This window comes from Anoplolepis gracilipes, chromosome 3 (assembly GCF_047496725.1).
Source record: "Anoplolepis gracilipes chromosome 3, ASM4749672v1, whole genome shotgun sequence".
NCBI classification, from domain to species: Eukaryota; Metazoa; Arthropoda; class Insecta; order Hymenoptera; family Formicidae; genus Anoplolepis; species Anoplolepis gracilipes.
The window spans coordinates 4,388,583-4,405,559 of NC_132972.1; the positions used below are offsets into that span (position 1 = coordinate 4,388,583).

The following is a 16,977-nucleotide window of genomic DNA, read 5'->3' on the forward strand; positions in this document are numbered from 1 at the left end:
AATTTAACAAGGGTTAACGAATATGTGCCTGTGTGTATGGTTATTAAACGTTGATTCAACTGGTTTTCCACGAAAGCGCGACATTGTAATTACTACATTCGCAAGAGAAATATGCATACGCGATCGATACTACGGGATACACCACGCTCATCTATAATGCATCAGATTTTCTTGAAACAAGAAAGCTGACTCCCACACCATCCCGCCATCCGCCATACTTTCCATCGTTACATCTGGTCCACCATCATAATTCCGTGTTAAAAACTTCTTACAGCTTGTTTGCCAGCCGTCTCTCCCTCGATCCTGCCGTCCTCCAGCAGCGAACATTTCTGTGAGTGCATGTGATTTTTCCAGAAACGAACTTACGAGACAATCTGTCGTTGTATTTGCCTGTGTATTGCGTGTGTATTTTGCGTCGAGAAAGTAGAAGGTCGCGCGAGAGAAGACCCTTCGGAGACAGAGATACGGCTTTATCTTCCATTCCCCCTCGTATAGAGTTTGAAAGTAAGGCGCCGCATCTAGAAGCAGGTGAGCCCGCGTCGTCGCAGCCGACGAATCTTAATTAACTAATTAATTAATTAATTTCGCACGCAGTTATCAGATAGAGCGCCGGCTCGCCCCTGGAAACTACGCAGACACCAGATATATCGGTTTAGTTTCTCGGCACAACTCGAACTCATCTCCACCATCACATCCACACTCCGTGTGCTGTTGTTGTTGTTGTTGTTGCTGCTGTAGATTCTCCCATCTCGGCTCTCTCGTTGTAGGATTACGGAGGAAACTTAGGCCTGCGAGAACAAAGCCACGTCATGACCACATCATTGCTTTTATGTCAAAATAAAGTTCTCACTTTTCATTATCCTTGGCTTGGAAAAGCTTCTTGAAACCAAAGACATCTTTGTGATAGTGTTTGACCAACAGATTATCTTAATTATTGCTCTATTGTAAAGAGAAATTGTTAAAAATTAAAAAACATTTCTATGTACATTGTAAATAAAAACAAGCGAATTGAATGATATAGACGATTGAAAGATGATTAGAACATTGGAAGAAGAATATGGAAATATGAATAAAAAAATTAGAAAATTACAATATTCGAAAAAAAATATTGTTACATATTTTAATAAAAGATTATTTTTCTGTTTTAGGTAAGTTATTTCCATTCCAATCTAACAACTGTCACATGGAAGGATGGATGTGTATGTAAGTCTTACTACATCTACACAATGACAAATTATTTGAGGAATGCAAAAATATTGTTATATTTAAAAAAACACGTTTTTATGGATATTTTTTATACAGTAGTTAATAGAAACATTTGTTTTTGTTAAAATATCGTTAAATTGATTTCATATAATATAACAGTTTTGTATAAGTTAGTAATTATGTTTCTCTAAATTAAATATTAGCTGCATTTTCACATATTTTTCTGCATATCTTTGATAAATATGTCGCACACGATATTTTTCCAAAAAATCTCTTTAATATCTCTCACAATCAGTTTCGCGAGATATTTGACTACTGTATACATCTTTTAGAACTGGATTCAGTATTCAGTTGTAAATTTTCTGCGTAGGCTAATTAACTTTTACTAGATGCACGCACTTTTCTTGCAACCGGGTGTTTTATGAGCTTTACTTTGCACCGTATTATATCGGTGTTGAAAAACGGATTTTATCGCTGGTGTTTATATACAGCCGACTTTGCGGCACGTTACGACTGCACCGGTTTTAAACCTTGAGCTTATAATTTGCAGAAAGTTAACGATAAGCATAACTGTAACATGGAAATATGAACGGAAACATACTTTAAGCAGCCATTAAATTATCGTGTGTTTAATTCCCGAAATAACTGATTGAAAATGTGTTTAAATTTTTGTCAGTTTTTTAATCATATAGAACTCGCTATGTGTTACATATTTTATACACTGATAATTTTTTTGATACATTATTACATATACATATATTATATGCCTGAAAAGACAATTTTAATGAATTATTATTTTGATAGCGATATTTCTACAAATATAAAAAAAAAACATTTAAAAGAAACTCAAGTGTGTGATATATTATTTATTTGTATATATTTTAAAACTTAAAAAATATGGAAATCTGAATTACTATATTCTCAATCGAAACAATAAAGTTACTTATTTAAGCAACTTATTTTAATAAAGATATTAAAATTTAATAATTAAATTGACACAACATGTCATGAATTTTATTTTTTTTAATATTTAAATTCAAAACAAACTTTCGTGTCATTAGTAAATTAATCAAAAATTTTCGACACATCAAAGATATGTTTGCGTTTTTTTGTGACACAAGTAAATATTTTATTATTTTATATAATGTAAAATAGTGAAGAATTATTATTTTACAGATTTTTTTCTGAAAATAATTTTATCTATATACTATATAAGATAGAAAGAGATTTATAAAACTATGTATAATCACGCCCTTGCAAAATGACAATTGATTAATGGATTAATCGATTAAATTCTAATAAAACTTTGAATTTCGAGAAACATTCGTCGGTTTGTACGCGCGTTCAAATACGTTTAGATCTCTACGTTTCTGTCTGTTGAACGCGTACGTATGCCAAGCGAGAGTTTTATTAAATTCCGATGGCGCGCTGTGTGGAATGAGAAAAAATGCTTTGTACCATCCGCGTCTTGACGTCCGCTTTGTGCGAATGTCATAAAATAAAAAATGCTGTGTAAATGCTTTGTAAGTATTGTACGAAAGAATCCATACTTATCTTAAACAAAAATCGATCGGTAAGAAAAATTTTGTGACAGTAAAAAAACTAAGAAAAAACTTGAGAAAAAGAGTAAAATTAATAATATTTATAACATTTTCGAAAATATATAAATATTTGAAATAAGTATGAATAAAGTATGATAAGAGTTTGAGTATTAGATATATATATATATGTTTGTGTGTGTAAACATAGGATTAATTATCAAGTGTCTGAACAAATATTTAAATTAGCACCAGTATAAAAGTAAATTGGCATCAAAAAAGCACTTTTCAAAAACGACTTGTCTTCTTGGCACTGAAATTTTTCTTCGTAAGTATTCGAAACTGAATAAAGCTGATGCGATTTTTTTTTCTCTCGCGGAAATAAGCGCGGAGTCACTCGACGGAGGAAACGACTGTCCGGTAGAACCAACATTTTTGCCGGAGCGTATCCGAGCTTCGGGAGGAAAAGCTCTGTCGGAAACGCGGGCCAGAAATACCGTAATCAAGAACGAACTCGGTCTCGGGCCGGGTGCAGCTATTTCCTCGGCGAAGAAGTAACGGTGCCACTTAGCCGGCTGGCTTTAATGTTTACGCGTCGGAACTTTGGCCGGGTCTCAACTTTTAAATGCCGCCTTCGTTAATGCTTCAACTAAAGCGTTCATAACTTTTCGTCGCACTGCACACCGAATCGCGGGACTGTCCTCTTTCATCGCGATAATGACGGCCGAAAATATTCGCCCGTCTTGAACGCGTCCGTTTTGGATTTTGATTACGCAACCTGTCACGAGGAGGAAAAACTTTTGAGAAAGTTTTAACGCCGTGTTATTTTCAATCTTTCAATTGTGTTGGGCACAATTTACGAGTGGCAAATAAGGAAACTTACAGAATTTTACCGAAATGTCGATAGTAGCGATACATCAAGGTAGGGATAAGTAATAAAAATTAATGACACAAATATATCAGTGAAAACATTTTAGTAAATTTGGAAAATAGATGAATGGATCCTGTTATAAAATATTTTGCAAAAGTACGTTACGCTGAAACATTAAAATAAAATCGATCGCATATCGTACCATGCAATCACTATTTGCTTGCAATTATACTTTCCTTGATACTAAATAATTCTGCAATCTTCGTTCATTGTGGGACCTAATTATCTATATTGCTACAATCTAATTCTATTTTCTAGTACTTTTCTATTTTACAAAAATCTTAAAGTATTTAGAACAGACGAAATAGAGAGCCCATTCTGTTCTAATCCGTTAAGTGAATGATTTATCATTCATGTCGTTTGGATAATCTCGGCGTACCGATGGAACCACTATCGAAATCTAGCTTCGACCACCTCATTGGCATATCCAACTTTCGCAGATGTATTTGATACGAAGCTTCAAGTACTTATCAGAAGCGTCTGAATTGTGGTTCAATCAATTTGCGAGTCGTATCAGCGATGATAACAGGAAGAAAAAAGCGAATGGAATAGAGAATAAATCTTGCGCGGGAATCTAATAGAGTTACTTTAGCGCGTGTCCGCGGATTACGCGAAAATACGTCAAGAGTGACTACAGTAGGTAGGCGCACTGCATTTGCGGTACGTTCCAACGTACACACGTACATACGTACACATACACAAACACGTGGCGGTGAACGGGAAACGACGCGTCGTCGAAAATGCACCGCACGGGGTGCGCCCGTCGCTGAGGGTTTTATCGGCGGATTAGCATTGCTTTACATAGTCTCGAACGGGTTTGCATAGGTTACAGGACGAGAGGAGGAGACCCGACGAGCCCACACAAACCGATTTCATGCCGGAGCAAGATCTTGTAATCTCGCGCCGACAGGTCGGAAGAAAGGATAACGCGAAAGTACGTTGATGAATGAAAAGCGATATAATCCTGGGACTGTCGCAACTTTAGATGCTTTAAATTTAAATAGTAAAGGTAGAAGAAAGAACACGCATATCGAAAGATTTGATTCTTTTATTCATTTTATTTACTAGATATATCTTTTTAAGTATATATCGTTTTTTTTGTTATAAAAAGTAAAATATTGTTTAAATTACAAAATAAAATAGCCAATGTTCAAATATTAAAAGATGTGATGAATTAATCATGCTTCTCTTTCTAATTTACGTCAATTAAGTTTTCTTATCATTACCATATATATATTCCTAATTTATTACTATTTATATTTTTGAATAAAAATATAAGTTAATTTACATTAGTTGTTATAATTGTTATAAAAATATATATGAGCTATAAGGATTACATAAATAATTTTAGAATCCGTTTTTAATATTCAAGAAATAAAAAGTACGAAATTATATATAATAATTTTTATAAAATTTAAACAGATTGTGTATAGCTTTACATTATTTTATTATACGATATAAACAATAATTTATAGAATTTATTTCAATATATGTTTTATAACTTGGAAATATGTTGTTATAACTTAGAATTATTATTAATATAAGAAAATGTTTAAAATCTCTGATTTATGACATTTTTCAAACAAATAACACGCTCGTATAACACGTGAGATGATTCTTTCCCGTTATACGAGAGACATGCTGTCTTCATAGTATCTCGTTGAAGTGCAACAATCCCGGTGCAATTTGTCTCCTTCGCGTAAACGATGATTCATTTTGTCGCTGATGTGACATTTACAGAAAAATCTTACAATCTCGTGGCATGATATGAAGGTCGCAGAAAGGATTACGTTTAGAATCGGTACGAATGTCCCCAAGAGCCAACTGAAATGATATCTTTTAATGTGAATGAAGCTCACAATCCTTTAACTCCTTTTTTTTAAATTATTATTCATATCTAACTATTAGAAATGTCAATTTCTAATTAAGCATTATCGTTAATATTTGTAATCTATACAAGAATACATTATAATTAGTAGTTAATTGTGGTTGGAATTACTGATTAGCAGCTTTGTCCGATTCTTATAAATTTCTTTTCTCTTCTGTGCATATTAATTGGCTCAAAGAGATAACGTCAATTCGTTTAAGTCATTTTGCTAGACGTGCCGTGAGACATTTCAAGACATCTTTTCTTTCGTCACAGAAAAGTTGGCGTTTTCTTAGGAAATACGGTTTTCTGAAATATATTCGCGTGATACAAAGCCGCACTCTTCTTGCTTAGCGTTACCGGCAGACTAATATATATCAGCCATAATGGATATTAATTAGAGTGTATTTTAATAGAGGAACAATTAAGAAAGTGGGTCGCACGACCGGCGTAAGAAGAGGCGAGGCGAGAGTGGCAGCGACCGCGATTTACGTCATGGGGGAAGAGAGCTCGCACGCAAGAGTTTTACACTGTAGGTTCCATTATCTGTCTTCAGCGGCATAATAGGAGTCCCTCTAATTAGAATGTGCCGCGCGGTGCTTTTGTCCTCGAAAAAAAGAGAGAGGAACGAGAGACGAAAAGACGCAACCGGAAGGAAGGAACGACGGAGAGATGGAGAACACTCCCCTTTCTCTCTCTCTCTCTCTCTCTCTCTCTCTCTCGTTGCTCGACCGACCGATTTATCTCTGTTCCATCTTCCTCTCTTGGTTTCCTTCTTTTTCTAAATCATAAAGTTTCTTCAACTCTCCCGCGCGGTGATTCTTCTTCGGCGAGAGTAGTTGAAAAACCGCGCGATGCTCGGCCATTGTGCACCCCGTGAGACGAACTGTTTTGACGTTTGTATAAGTTTTCGGTTCTTGCAACGCGTACATCGTTCTCACCCTCTATAATAAGATACACGGATGTAATTTAACTCGGGGTTCTTCTATAAGAGGACATAAATTTGAAAGTTTCCGCGGCCCAGAAGCCATTTTCGTTCCACCCTACTAATTATGACATGAGATTTATACCAGCGCGACTATTAAGACTTATCCGCACAAATAAGTATGACTTTACACAGAGAATAAATTATTTGATTTATGTGTATCTTGTTCGAGTTTTTACACGCCCAACAAACTGCGATATCTGCAAAATGTCGAGTAGCAACAAATTTTATAAAATTTCTCTTTCGTGATATTTTATTATTCATTTGTTTTTTTTTTTTTTTATTATTACGACTCGTTTTTATTATTACGATTATAACGTAAAGAGCGAATAGAATAATTAATCTTGAAAAATAAATTTTCTTTGAAAAGCATTTTTTTGCAGAAAGAAATTTTAAACTTTTCTATTCTATAACTCTCCGATTCTCTGACTATAATTTTTCAGCTGTTTCTGAATTATTGTAGATTCTTAAGATAATATGTCATTATACTTGTATTTTTTTGTTAAGGAGAAATGATCAGAGAAAGAAAGATGTATTATATTAAACAATTTAAGAAAATCTTTTAAAATATAAAATATTTTACATAATTTTCAATTTTTAGAACAATGAAAATTTTCACATGAAAAAGTATGCTTATACGAGATGAATAAATGTGATAAATTATATAATATCTGAAATTTTTAGAGCGTCTGAAGTTTTTTATTATTAATAAATATTAACAGTAATGATAAATTCTAAATTTAACAGTTTATAATAATAACAAAGTTTACATTGTTCTCAACTAAAATATATCTAATTTAAAGAATGTAGCTTTGAAATCTATTATTAATGATATACAATTGTCACGAAAGCGTTTTTAACAATAGAATCCAACGGAAAATAAGAGTATCGCTATATTTTGCGGGTCCATTCGATGCCATATTATAAGCTTTGGCACGGCGGTCATCTTCCAACATTAAACATTTCTGTCAGACCAAAAGTTTTTGCACCTCGGCTAAAATCCTCTAAGAGACGAAAAAAAAGGTTCATGCGGAAAACAGGAAAGAACAAGACGATGAGATGATTTCACTTGAAGAAGGGAGTGAGCGAGCGAAAACATTTGAATAGAAGTGTCCTCTGGGGTCGTTTTTTCTCGTACTTCCCGGTTTCGACGAAGAAAGTGGCCCGATCTCGAGCCGTCCGGGGGTAAATTAAGACGTAGGGAATTGAAACTTTAATTGCGTGTACTTTGGGACCCTCCGTCCATCTACGATGGAGCGTTTACGGCCGTGATCCAAATCGGGCGAGTCTCCAACAGATAAGATCTGACAACCAAAGAAGCACGCGAAAAATAGCTGAAAGAGACTGTAGGCAGTCCGAAGCGTTCGATTGGATTCAATGAAGAGCGAAGAGACCGATAGAGGAACCAGAGGGGGATGGCGGTGGTGTCCGGACGGGTTTGGAGTGGAATAGAAAGAACGGAGCCAGAATTATGCAGATTCCGAATATCCGATGTAGGTAGTCGGGTATTCTTCTCCGGGCCGGTCCTTTAGCCAATAGACATCTGGGATTTCCTGAATTGAATGTAAATTACCTTTTGCTCCGTTCGCGAAACGGATCTATCGTTAAGCTCCTGCAAATAAGGAGGTATCCACCGTTCTCCGTCGCCCACTCTCACCCTTCTTTTTTTCCCCTCCCACTGTCTTCCCTTTTTTTGCGACAGTAAGAACGCGAATTGCTCGCCGGCGAAGTGAGAAAGGCAGCGGCCGCGTCAACAACAAGGAGAAAGATAGAGAGAGAGAGAGAGAGAGAGAGAAAGAGATCTACTTGCGAGCAGGAAAAACGGAGGAAAAATCCCCCACGACCTCTGCACCAGCAGTTTCCTTCGTCGCATCGAAACGTGCCGACGACCTGCCGGTGGGTAGATGGGCGGCGGGTGGTGTACATTAATTTTCCTACGTTGTGGCAGCGATGGAATCGAATTTGCGCGGCATTGTCCGGTAATCGGATTTACTTAATGCACGAAACGACGCGTGATTAAACGGTCGCGCGTGATACCTGCGAAGCCGCGGCGTAATGACCCGATCGTGCCTAATTGCAAGCGCGACAAGATGCGAAAATATTTTTGTACGCTTGCATATTGTTGATGTGCAGTGATACAAAACAAACAGCAGCAATAATGATCAGGATAAAATAAAGCTATTTTGCGTAATTTTTTTCCTAATCTTTTGTTCGTTGAACCTTAAATATAGATTTTTTGTTTTTCCAGAATCATAATTAATAACACAGGGAGCTGAATGAAAAACGTGTTGAGAAGTTGTCGCAAATGATAAGATTAAATAAAATTTTTGCTACGACGTCAGAATCAGAGTGCATGAAGATTGATTTTTGAAAATGAAAAATCTAAAAGCGACTCTCTATACTGTTTCCACCGTTCGATCGCTCGTGAGTAACGTATGCAAAATCGATCGATCATCGTCGTTGAGAGGAGCAGTCTCGCGCACGCCGCGCGTTTATGCACCGAGCAAATTAATTGGTCTACACCGACCGCTACATATCACTCGCATTTACATAAGCGCGTTCGCGTTCGAGTTCGCGCTCGCGTTTCCTGCGTCAATTTCGTTATTACTTGAGTACTCGGCACGGTTCGCTCGACCCCCGCAATTTCACACCACCCCTTCGAGCCGGACCGGAGCGGCCCTATCGAAAAGACCGGACCAGTTCAGACGGGCGTTAGTAATGTGTGCGAGCGCGATGAAATGCAAACAGGCGCAATATTATTCATTGTTCGTCGGCTTTACACGTACCGGGCTTTGCCGGTGCCTGGGCAGGGCTGAATGCCGCCAGGGACGGATCTATTTGCTCTACGACTCGAAAACGTCCACGGCGTAATTAATCGAATGCATTTTGCCGGCGCATACGTCTGATCCTTTTTTTATTTCACGTCCGTACTTTGTGCGAAATATTCGTATAGTATCCGTTCGTGTAAATATGGAGCGTTCCGGTTCAATCGCGTTCGCTTTCACTGGGTCCTACATATTTGCAACATTTACGAAAGTGCATTGTGCACAATTTTACAATGCATCTCGTCAGTCGTATTGATGTTCTCTCTCATGTGTTGTACAAATAACGAAGTATCTCACGCGTGTTCCAAGAAATATTGAATAACCTTTTATGCTATTATGTGGTTACATATTTAATGTTCAAATATATCTTAAAATACATATTGGTTTTTGTATTCTGAAATCATCTTTATTTTTAACACATTTTGGCTTTCTGTTAATACATGTAAAATTACATATACATATATACATATAAAATTTAGACTTTTTTTTTATTTTATTAAAATTCTTATAAAAAGTGTTTGTAGGATTTATTTAAGAATGATTAAAAATTAGTATATGATAAGATAAAAAATTTGGACTGTAGCGTATCAGAACAAAATATCGGTTGGACTCTAATCTGATTTTAATAAATACGTGTAAAGACAAAATTAATTATTACTATACCAAATATCGATTTTGTGAAAACCTCGTGATTTCGCTTAAGATCCTGTTACATTTGTTTGTACAGCTCTTGTTACATTGTAATTATGCAACAGTTTACCACGGCTCTGTAATAAGCTCGAGTTTGCGTGTCACCGCGCTCAAAATGACTAACCGCTCTGCTTTTACTGCAGGGTAGGAAAATGTATCGAAATGCACCTTGTCCCTTTGCATTGCTTTGCTTTCCGTTTGTTTTACAGACATTTTCTCGCAATAATGCATGCGAGCATCGATGGGGTTCCTAGAAACACTTGAATATTAAAACAGCGCGCCGATCGAATAATGTCGGCACTCAAGGCCTCGATGCATTATTTCGAAGGGCAACAATTGAATTGCACTGTAATTATGTAACCGTCCACCGCAGTCCAATATATAACGAGTTCGCGTGTCGCCGCGCCCGAGAAAACAATTACTATTCTACAATTTCATTCATTATAATAAATCAGTGTCTGTACATTCCAAGAGAATGCACGACGGTGAATAAGCGTGATAAATAATTAGCCGAACGAATTCACTGAAAATATACAATCTGTCTAACTTAATTATGACGCCTGGTGTGAGCGAATAGCGAGTAGAAATACGACACAAATAAAAAAACGCAACTATATTATCCGCGTCTTTTCTGCGTCTCTTTCTTGCTGTATACTGTTTCATTTTTAAATAAGTATATGCAGTAATGCATATATCACATTATGCGCGCACAAGGAGGGCAAACTATACGAGTAGTTTCTTGATTACATTTTATGCCATTATAACTGCACATGTATTTTAATGCTTAATGATGTACTAAGCTTAATTTTTTCGAGAGAAATAGATATGTTATATATTGGGAAAAAAATTAATTATACGGAATAAAATTGTATAATTGTTTAATCCAATAATTGATTTAATAATTATTTAATTATACTAAAAAAATTTACTTTTAATTTATCTATATATTTTTTAATACAACTAAATAATTATTGAATTTAGTAGAACTAAATAATTGTTGACTTTAGTCTGTTTAACCAATTTTTTTTCTTAGTATATGTTACATGTTATTATATTATAGAAAGATAGTATTATAGAAATGTAATGTTACATACATGGAATTGATACTTCGATCATTTTTATTGCCTCTATAATTAATTTGTGTGTTATCGATTTTTTTTTTGTCTTGTTCAATAAATTTTAGCTTTCGTTGGAATATAAGGAAAGAAAATGCTATTCGATGATACACTAAGAAAAGTCGGCACAACTCAATGTTAATAGATCGCGCTTTTCTTTTTCTGGCAAAACGGTATCGCGTCTACAAAAGTTTTCCTCGAGCCAATTTTACGTTCGCCCTTTGGCGACGTAGCTTCCTTTGTAACAAGTTGGCTCGCGACAAGCGCGACGGTGGACAGGAAAATAGTCAACCGGACGAAAAAAACGCGAAAGCGAAAAAAGCGATGAAGGAAGGGAAATACTCGCTATGTAAGGCTGCAATTCTAAATTAGCTTTGCCAGGACAGCTTGTTGTACGAATGAAGGACTTTCGCTAAATTTGCGTGTAAAAACTCTCTTCATTGAATGCAATGTCCTGTTATTCTCAAACCAGTATATTTTTTTTCTTATTTTCCTTTTTTTTATTTTTATTATAAATTGCGCTTTTCATCTGGAATTTTTTCTCTTACCAACAAGGATGTAATCGATTAGAAAGAAAAACGAGAAAAAATATTAATACGCATTGATATTTTTAATAACGCGCGAAAAAATGCAAAGTTATTGTATAAACAATTTTTTCAAATGTTTATGTAAACCGACTTGTTGACTTGCTCGACGTAATTGCCAAAGCATACAGTTTTAATAACAAAAGATATTTTTTCTATCATACATTATATTATTACTATATTATATATATATATATATATATATATATTATTATTATTATTATATGTAGTAATTTAATTAAGAAAATTCTCTGCCACGATCTATTTGTGTGGAAAACCGAGTTCGAGAAGAGCATACACTCCAAACATAACGTCTCATTTTATGTAATGAAAATGTTCTGCCCTTATTCCACTTTCGAGCATCATCGAGAACCTTTCCGAAGAAAAAGTTAAGAAGTCAAGTGCGCCACATAATATCTAAAAATTGAAGCGATGCATGTTGTATTACATATACGGGAGCCAATTCGTCTGAAAGAAGTTGAGCGTCAGGAAAAAAAAAAACCTGCATACTTTGGTCGTCCACTTCCGCCCTTTTGCTCTTTAATCCTCGAAGTTTATTCCCGCACCCTTCAAGTCCACTGCTCTTCTCTCTTTGCATGCTAAAGTATCGAACTACGGAAATTACTCAAGATGAAGAGGAAGTTATGTAAATGACGTCAATACATTTTAGCTATATTTATGTAGATATTAATTATCTTCTAATTATATTCCGGCTAATTATATAAATAATAAGTAATTATTCTTTTTTTAACATGTTTCCTTCCAAAAAATATTTTTATATAAAAATAAATAATTTTCATTATTTATTTTATTATTTATTTGTATTATTTCAAAGATACTTTAAAATATGCTTATACATTTAACATATGTGCAATAGAAATATTCACGTTTAGTGCAGATTATAATATTTATTATAATATAATATTGCCTGCCTTTCGCGGTCTTAAGTTAAATTCTTTTGTTCTTCCTTCTTTATTTTATTTGAATTTTTCTTGTGCTTTCTTTCGCGAAACGTAGGCGTGCTCATTTCCGTTTAAATGCAATTTAAAAAACCTATGTGTATGTAATTTTATTTGTATTGATAAAATTTCTATCTTTATTCTTGGAACCTCGCGAGATGTTACATCTGCGAGAATAATAGTAACAAAATATATGTACGAGAGACATGTACGGAAAATCGTAATTTCGACGACAGTCGCATCGACAGATACCCAGATTCGGTCTATCAAAAATACTTTTTGACAAGACGCGAATAAGGTATTGGAGAGAGATATGTGTGCCTATGGCGTCAAGGTTATTCGGGATGAAATATGACGCGCGACAGTGCCGAACCCGGTGGTGAGAGAGAGATTATGTGTCCCCGTAGAGAAAAACTGACTCTTTCTCTCCACCGGTAAATAAGATCTTCCCGCGTTCTGCCGCTTGCTCTTCAGTCCTTGAATCTAATCCCCGAGACCTCCCTCGCTCGCCACCTCAACCCCCAACCCCATCCGAGAAGCGAGCCCGAGAGACGTCGTTGCTTACTTCGCGAAGGTGGAAAGCGCCTTTTTTGTGCCTCTTAAGCTCGGGCTACGCTTTTCTCGCCTCGGTGCTCCGAATATCAGTTTACGCGCGGAACCTCCTCGAAGCTTCATCCTCTTCCAGCTTTCACCTTTGTAGTGGAATATGGCCACCCACTCGTACCGATCTTTTAGAGAGATTCTTTCACCATGTTTGCGCGCGCGATGGCATATCCGATATCTCTCTCAATAAAAACTGTGAGCATTTCAGTTCCACTTTTGCACGTCCATCGATAAATTACGCTCAAGTGGAGATGCTTGTAATAGTTCGATTTTGTAGGATAATTCGACATTATGATACTTCATTTCTGATTACTAATTATTTTTAAATTCCTTAACGTAACGACACACTAAGTCATATATTCTTCAGATTTTTATTTTAATTATTGATTTTAATAAACCGTCAACCATCTTATTCATAGACACATGTGACACATTTTTCAAACGTTACTTAAAAAAAGTAACTTAAAGAAAGTTGCGAAATTTGCAGATTGACAAATCATATATCATAAGATATATTTTTATTTTAATCTGAGGAAATATGAAATATCATTTGTTTAACTATATAAAATTTTAATCAAAAATCCTGTACTAATTTAATAAATTGTAGGGTTTTTATCTTCTTTTTAAAGAAGATTGCTTTATAAGCATCATTTATCTTTTAACTGCGTAAAAAATCGCTTTTTTAATAGAAATATAAGAAAATAAGATTGTATTTATTAGTAAGTAAAAAAAAAGTTGATTTAATTGATAAAAGATCATATTGAATAAAGGGATAATACGTTGTAAGCGTGATTCGCTTTCTATAATGAATTGAAAAAAAATTATAAGAATTTTAAACCACACACATGTACCGTTGAATAAGAATTTATAATTTATTCTTTTAATATGTAGAATTATAATACTTTTCACTGACTATAAATTCTTGCATCTCTATCTCAGATGCAACTTTTATTATTATAATTATTATTAATTTTATTTTTTAAATTATTATCTAATCTTAAATTTAGTGTGGAACACATTTACATTAAAAAATAAATGTAATAATGATAAAAATCTAAATCTTTGATTTTTAAAATTCAATTTAATTTTTCGATTACACTTTCTTTTCTCACTTATAAAAGAGACATATTAGGACACCCTATATAATACTATATAATACCAGAAACTTATTTACGATGATGAATTTGTATCGTGACCTGGCCGAATGACGCTGTTTAGGACATTTTCGTTTATGTTTACGTGCGCGATCTCTACTTGAGACTAAGCATAATAACATCGCGCTACGACCTTAGTCTTCAGACATATCCAAACTGATCGCAGTTGAACTTGCGCTGCGAGTCGGTGCGCAGACTCTTCAGACGACTCGTGCCTTGATCTTTGTCACGTCTGTTCTTCGTACATTTTCCTCAACATTAATTCTTCAAAGATTATTTGATAATTTCAAATTCCATCTTCAAAATTTAAGTAACTCAGAGTGTGTTTGTGTGTACACGTGTGTCGGGCAATTCAGATCGTGCCACAGTAGCAGATTTCCTTCGGTAAGTAAGCAAAAACGCGAATACCACGTTTGAGTTTCGGCTTATCGAGACTAATAATAATAGTGGATCTATTCGGTTTATCGTAGAATTTTTCTAACGTAATTGTTATACGATCAATATAAATTCTTGATTGTAATATTATTATGTAATATTACTAAATAATTTTCTTTCAATAATCAGAGGACTATTTTTTTAACACATAAAATGAATCGATACATTCGTTTAAATACAATTATAATTGTCACTTAATTTACTAAATTTTTAATAAACTTTTAAGATATTTTATAATAATATGTGAAATGCATGTTCGGTTTACATTTATTTTTTATTCTTCTTTTATTTTATATATATTTTTAATCACTGTTATTCGATATATCTTTACGTTAAAAGTGTATACAAGAAAGAATTCCACGCAACACAATCGATACACTTGAAGGACACTGACTATAAGTTCTATTATTAATGAAGTAAATTTTTTGCTTCGATAATAGTGATCGTATAAGAGTTTTTTTTCCATCAAATCACGATTTCAGTCAATATCGTATCGAGTACGTTTCGTTGGAGTTAATTAAACGTAACAGGACACTTTTCATCTCCGATAAGGTACGCCAGTTAATAAAATTTAAATTTCAAATCTCGTCGTCACGAGTCGGGCCGAGGCGGCAAAACGGGCGTCGAACGGCGGTTATCGGTGCCGTTCGTATAAAATGTTTGGCGAATTTTTTTTTTTTTTTTTTTTTTTGTTATATCGATTGCAGCGCACGTTGTGTAATTCGAGAAGAAACGATCAATGTTCGAGTCCTGCGTGCAGATGCCGAACGCACCGCTGAATGCGACAGAGTCGGCGACTATGCTCGACTATAAGTTGTTCGCTAGTGGAACAATGCAGTTGGACCAAAATAACAATAGCAACATGCCGTCAGACTGGTAAGAGAGAAATCATTCGTATATTTATTAATTTTTGCAATGAAATTATAACGATAATAATAACAGCGTATAATGGGTAAATTAGTAGAAAAAATTAACACTATACACTTGAATTTTTATTTAGAATATTATATGAACCAAGATTTAATTTGTTCAGAACAGAGATTAGCTGTAAGAATTAGCAATGAAAAAATATTGCTTTACTCATTTTACTTTTGATTGAATATTGTGTATGAATAATAATAACAATATATTGGATGAATAGATAAGAACCATATCACACATATATATTTACACATTAAATTATTATTTAATCCTGAAAATTTATTTCGATCAAAACAATAACAAAAATCGTAAAATATATAAATTAATAAGAATGGAAGTTACTGTTTTTCTTCTCTTCATAGCTTGCACACTGATTCTTATTTTATTTTATATTGAGATATAACACAATAACAACGTAAAAATATGTAAAAACATATATGAGCAAAAAATATAAGGAAAGAAAAATATAATGTTTCGTGTATTTGCGTTTTAATTTCCGCTTAATCATAGAATTGGATTAGAATACAAGAGTACAGCAGAAAAATCGATAGGAAAAGGTTGCTATGTATGTATTTTGCTTATTTTTGCGCTCCGATTTTTATTCACTTTAATTTCAATTCAAACTGCTTTTATTTGCCGCTGAGAGTGATTAAGTGCAGCGGATTGTGCGAGCAATTTTCATCATTCCCGAATCGTGACTTGCTTAATCAAAATGTAGCCTTAACCGAATCCAATAATTGGAACGAACGATTGTTCCAGAACTAGCTTATGCGGAAATAAAGACAGTTGTTTACTTCTTTTAGGATAGATGATACATCAGGTGATTATCTGACAAAAAATAGTAATGTGTGGTAGAGTGTGTGTGTGTGTGTATATAATAAGACGTATATATACGTCTTATTTGTTGTTCGGAAACTGTTTTTTATATGCATAACAGAAATGTTTTTCAAGTTAACTTGGTTTTACAAAATTAAATTTAAGCTTTAAAAAATTATTTTTAATTATTTAATTATTTTTAATTAAATAAACAAATTAGTTAAATAATAATAATAAATTTAATATAAACAAATAATAATTTTTTAAATATAAGTAGTCAAAAAAATTAATATATTTTTGTTCTGTAATCAGTTTCTCGCAAAATAAAATATATTTTCTCGTTTTTAT

General features: G+C 34.2%; 1 protein-coding gene across 20 annotated transcripts in view; it reads left to right on the plus strand.

Annotated features, from left to right (window-relative positions):
• LOC140664251 (CUGBP Elav-like family member 1-A) overlaps positions 1 to 16,977 on the plus strand; it is a 528,745-nt gene that overhangs the window by 300,770 nt on the left and 210,998 nt on the right. The window contains exons 1-2 of one of the 20 annotated variants that reach the window (XM_072889220.1): positions 14,422 to 14,841; positions 15,600 to 15,768. The exons of 17 other annotated variants lie outside the window; for them this stretch is intronic. In XM_072889220.1, the coding sequence (XP_072745321.1) occupies positions 15,632 to 15,768 (137 nt within the window). In that variant the 5' untranslated portion in view covers positions 14,422 to 14,841; positions 15,600 to 15,631. Of the gene's footprint in view, positions 1 to 14,421; positions 14,842 to 15,589; positions 15,769 to 16,977 lie in introns of those variants that run through there. 2 more of the 20 variants (XM_072889221.1, XM_072889224.1) reach the window with 2 other exon arrangements.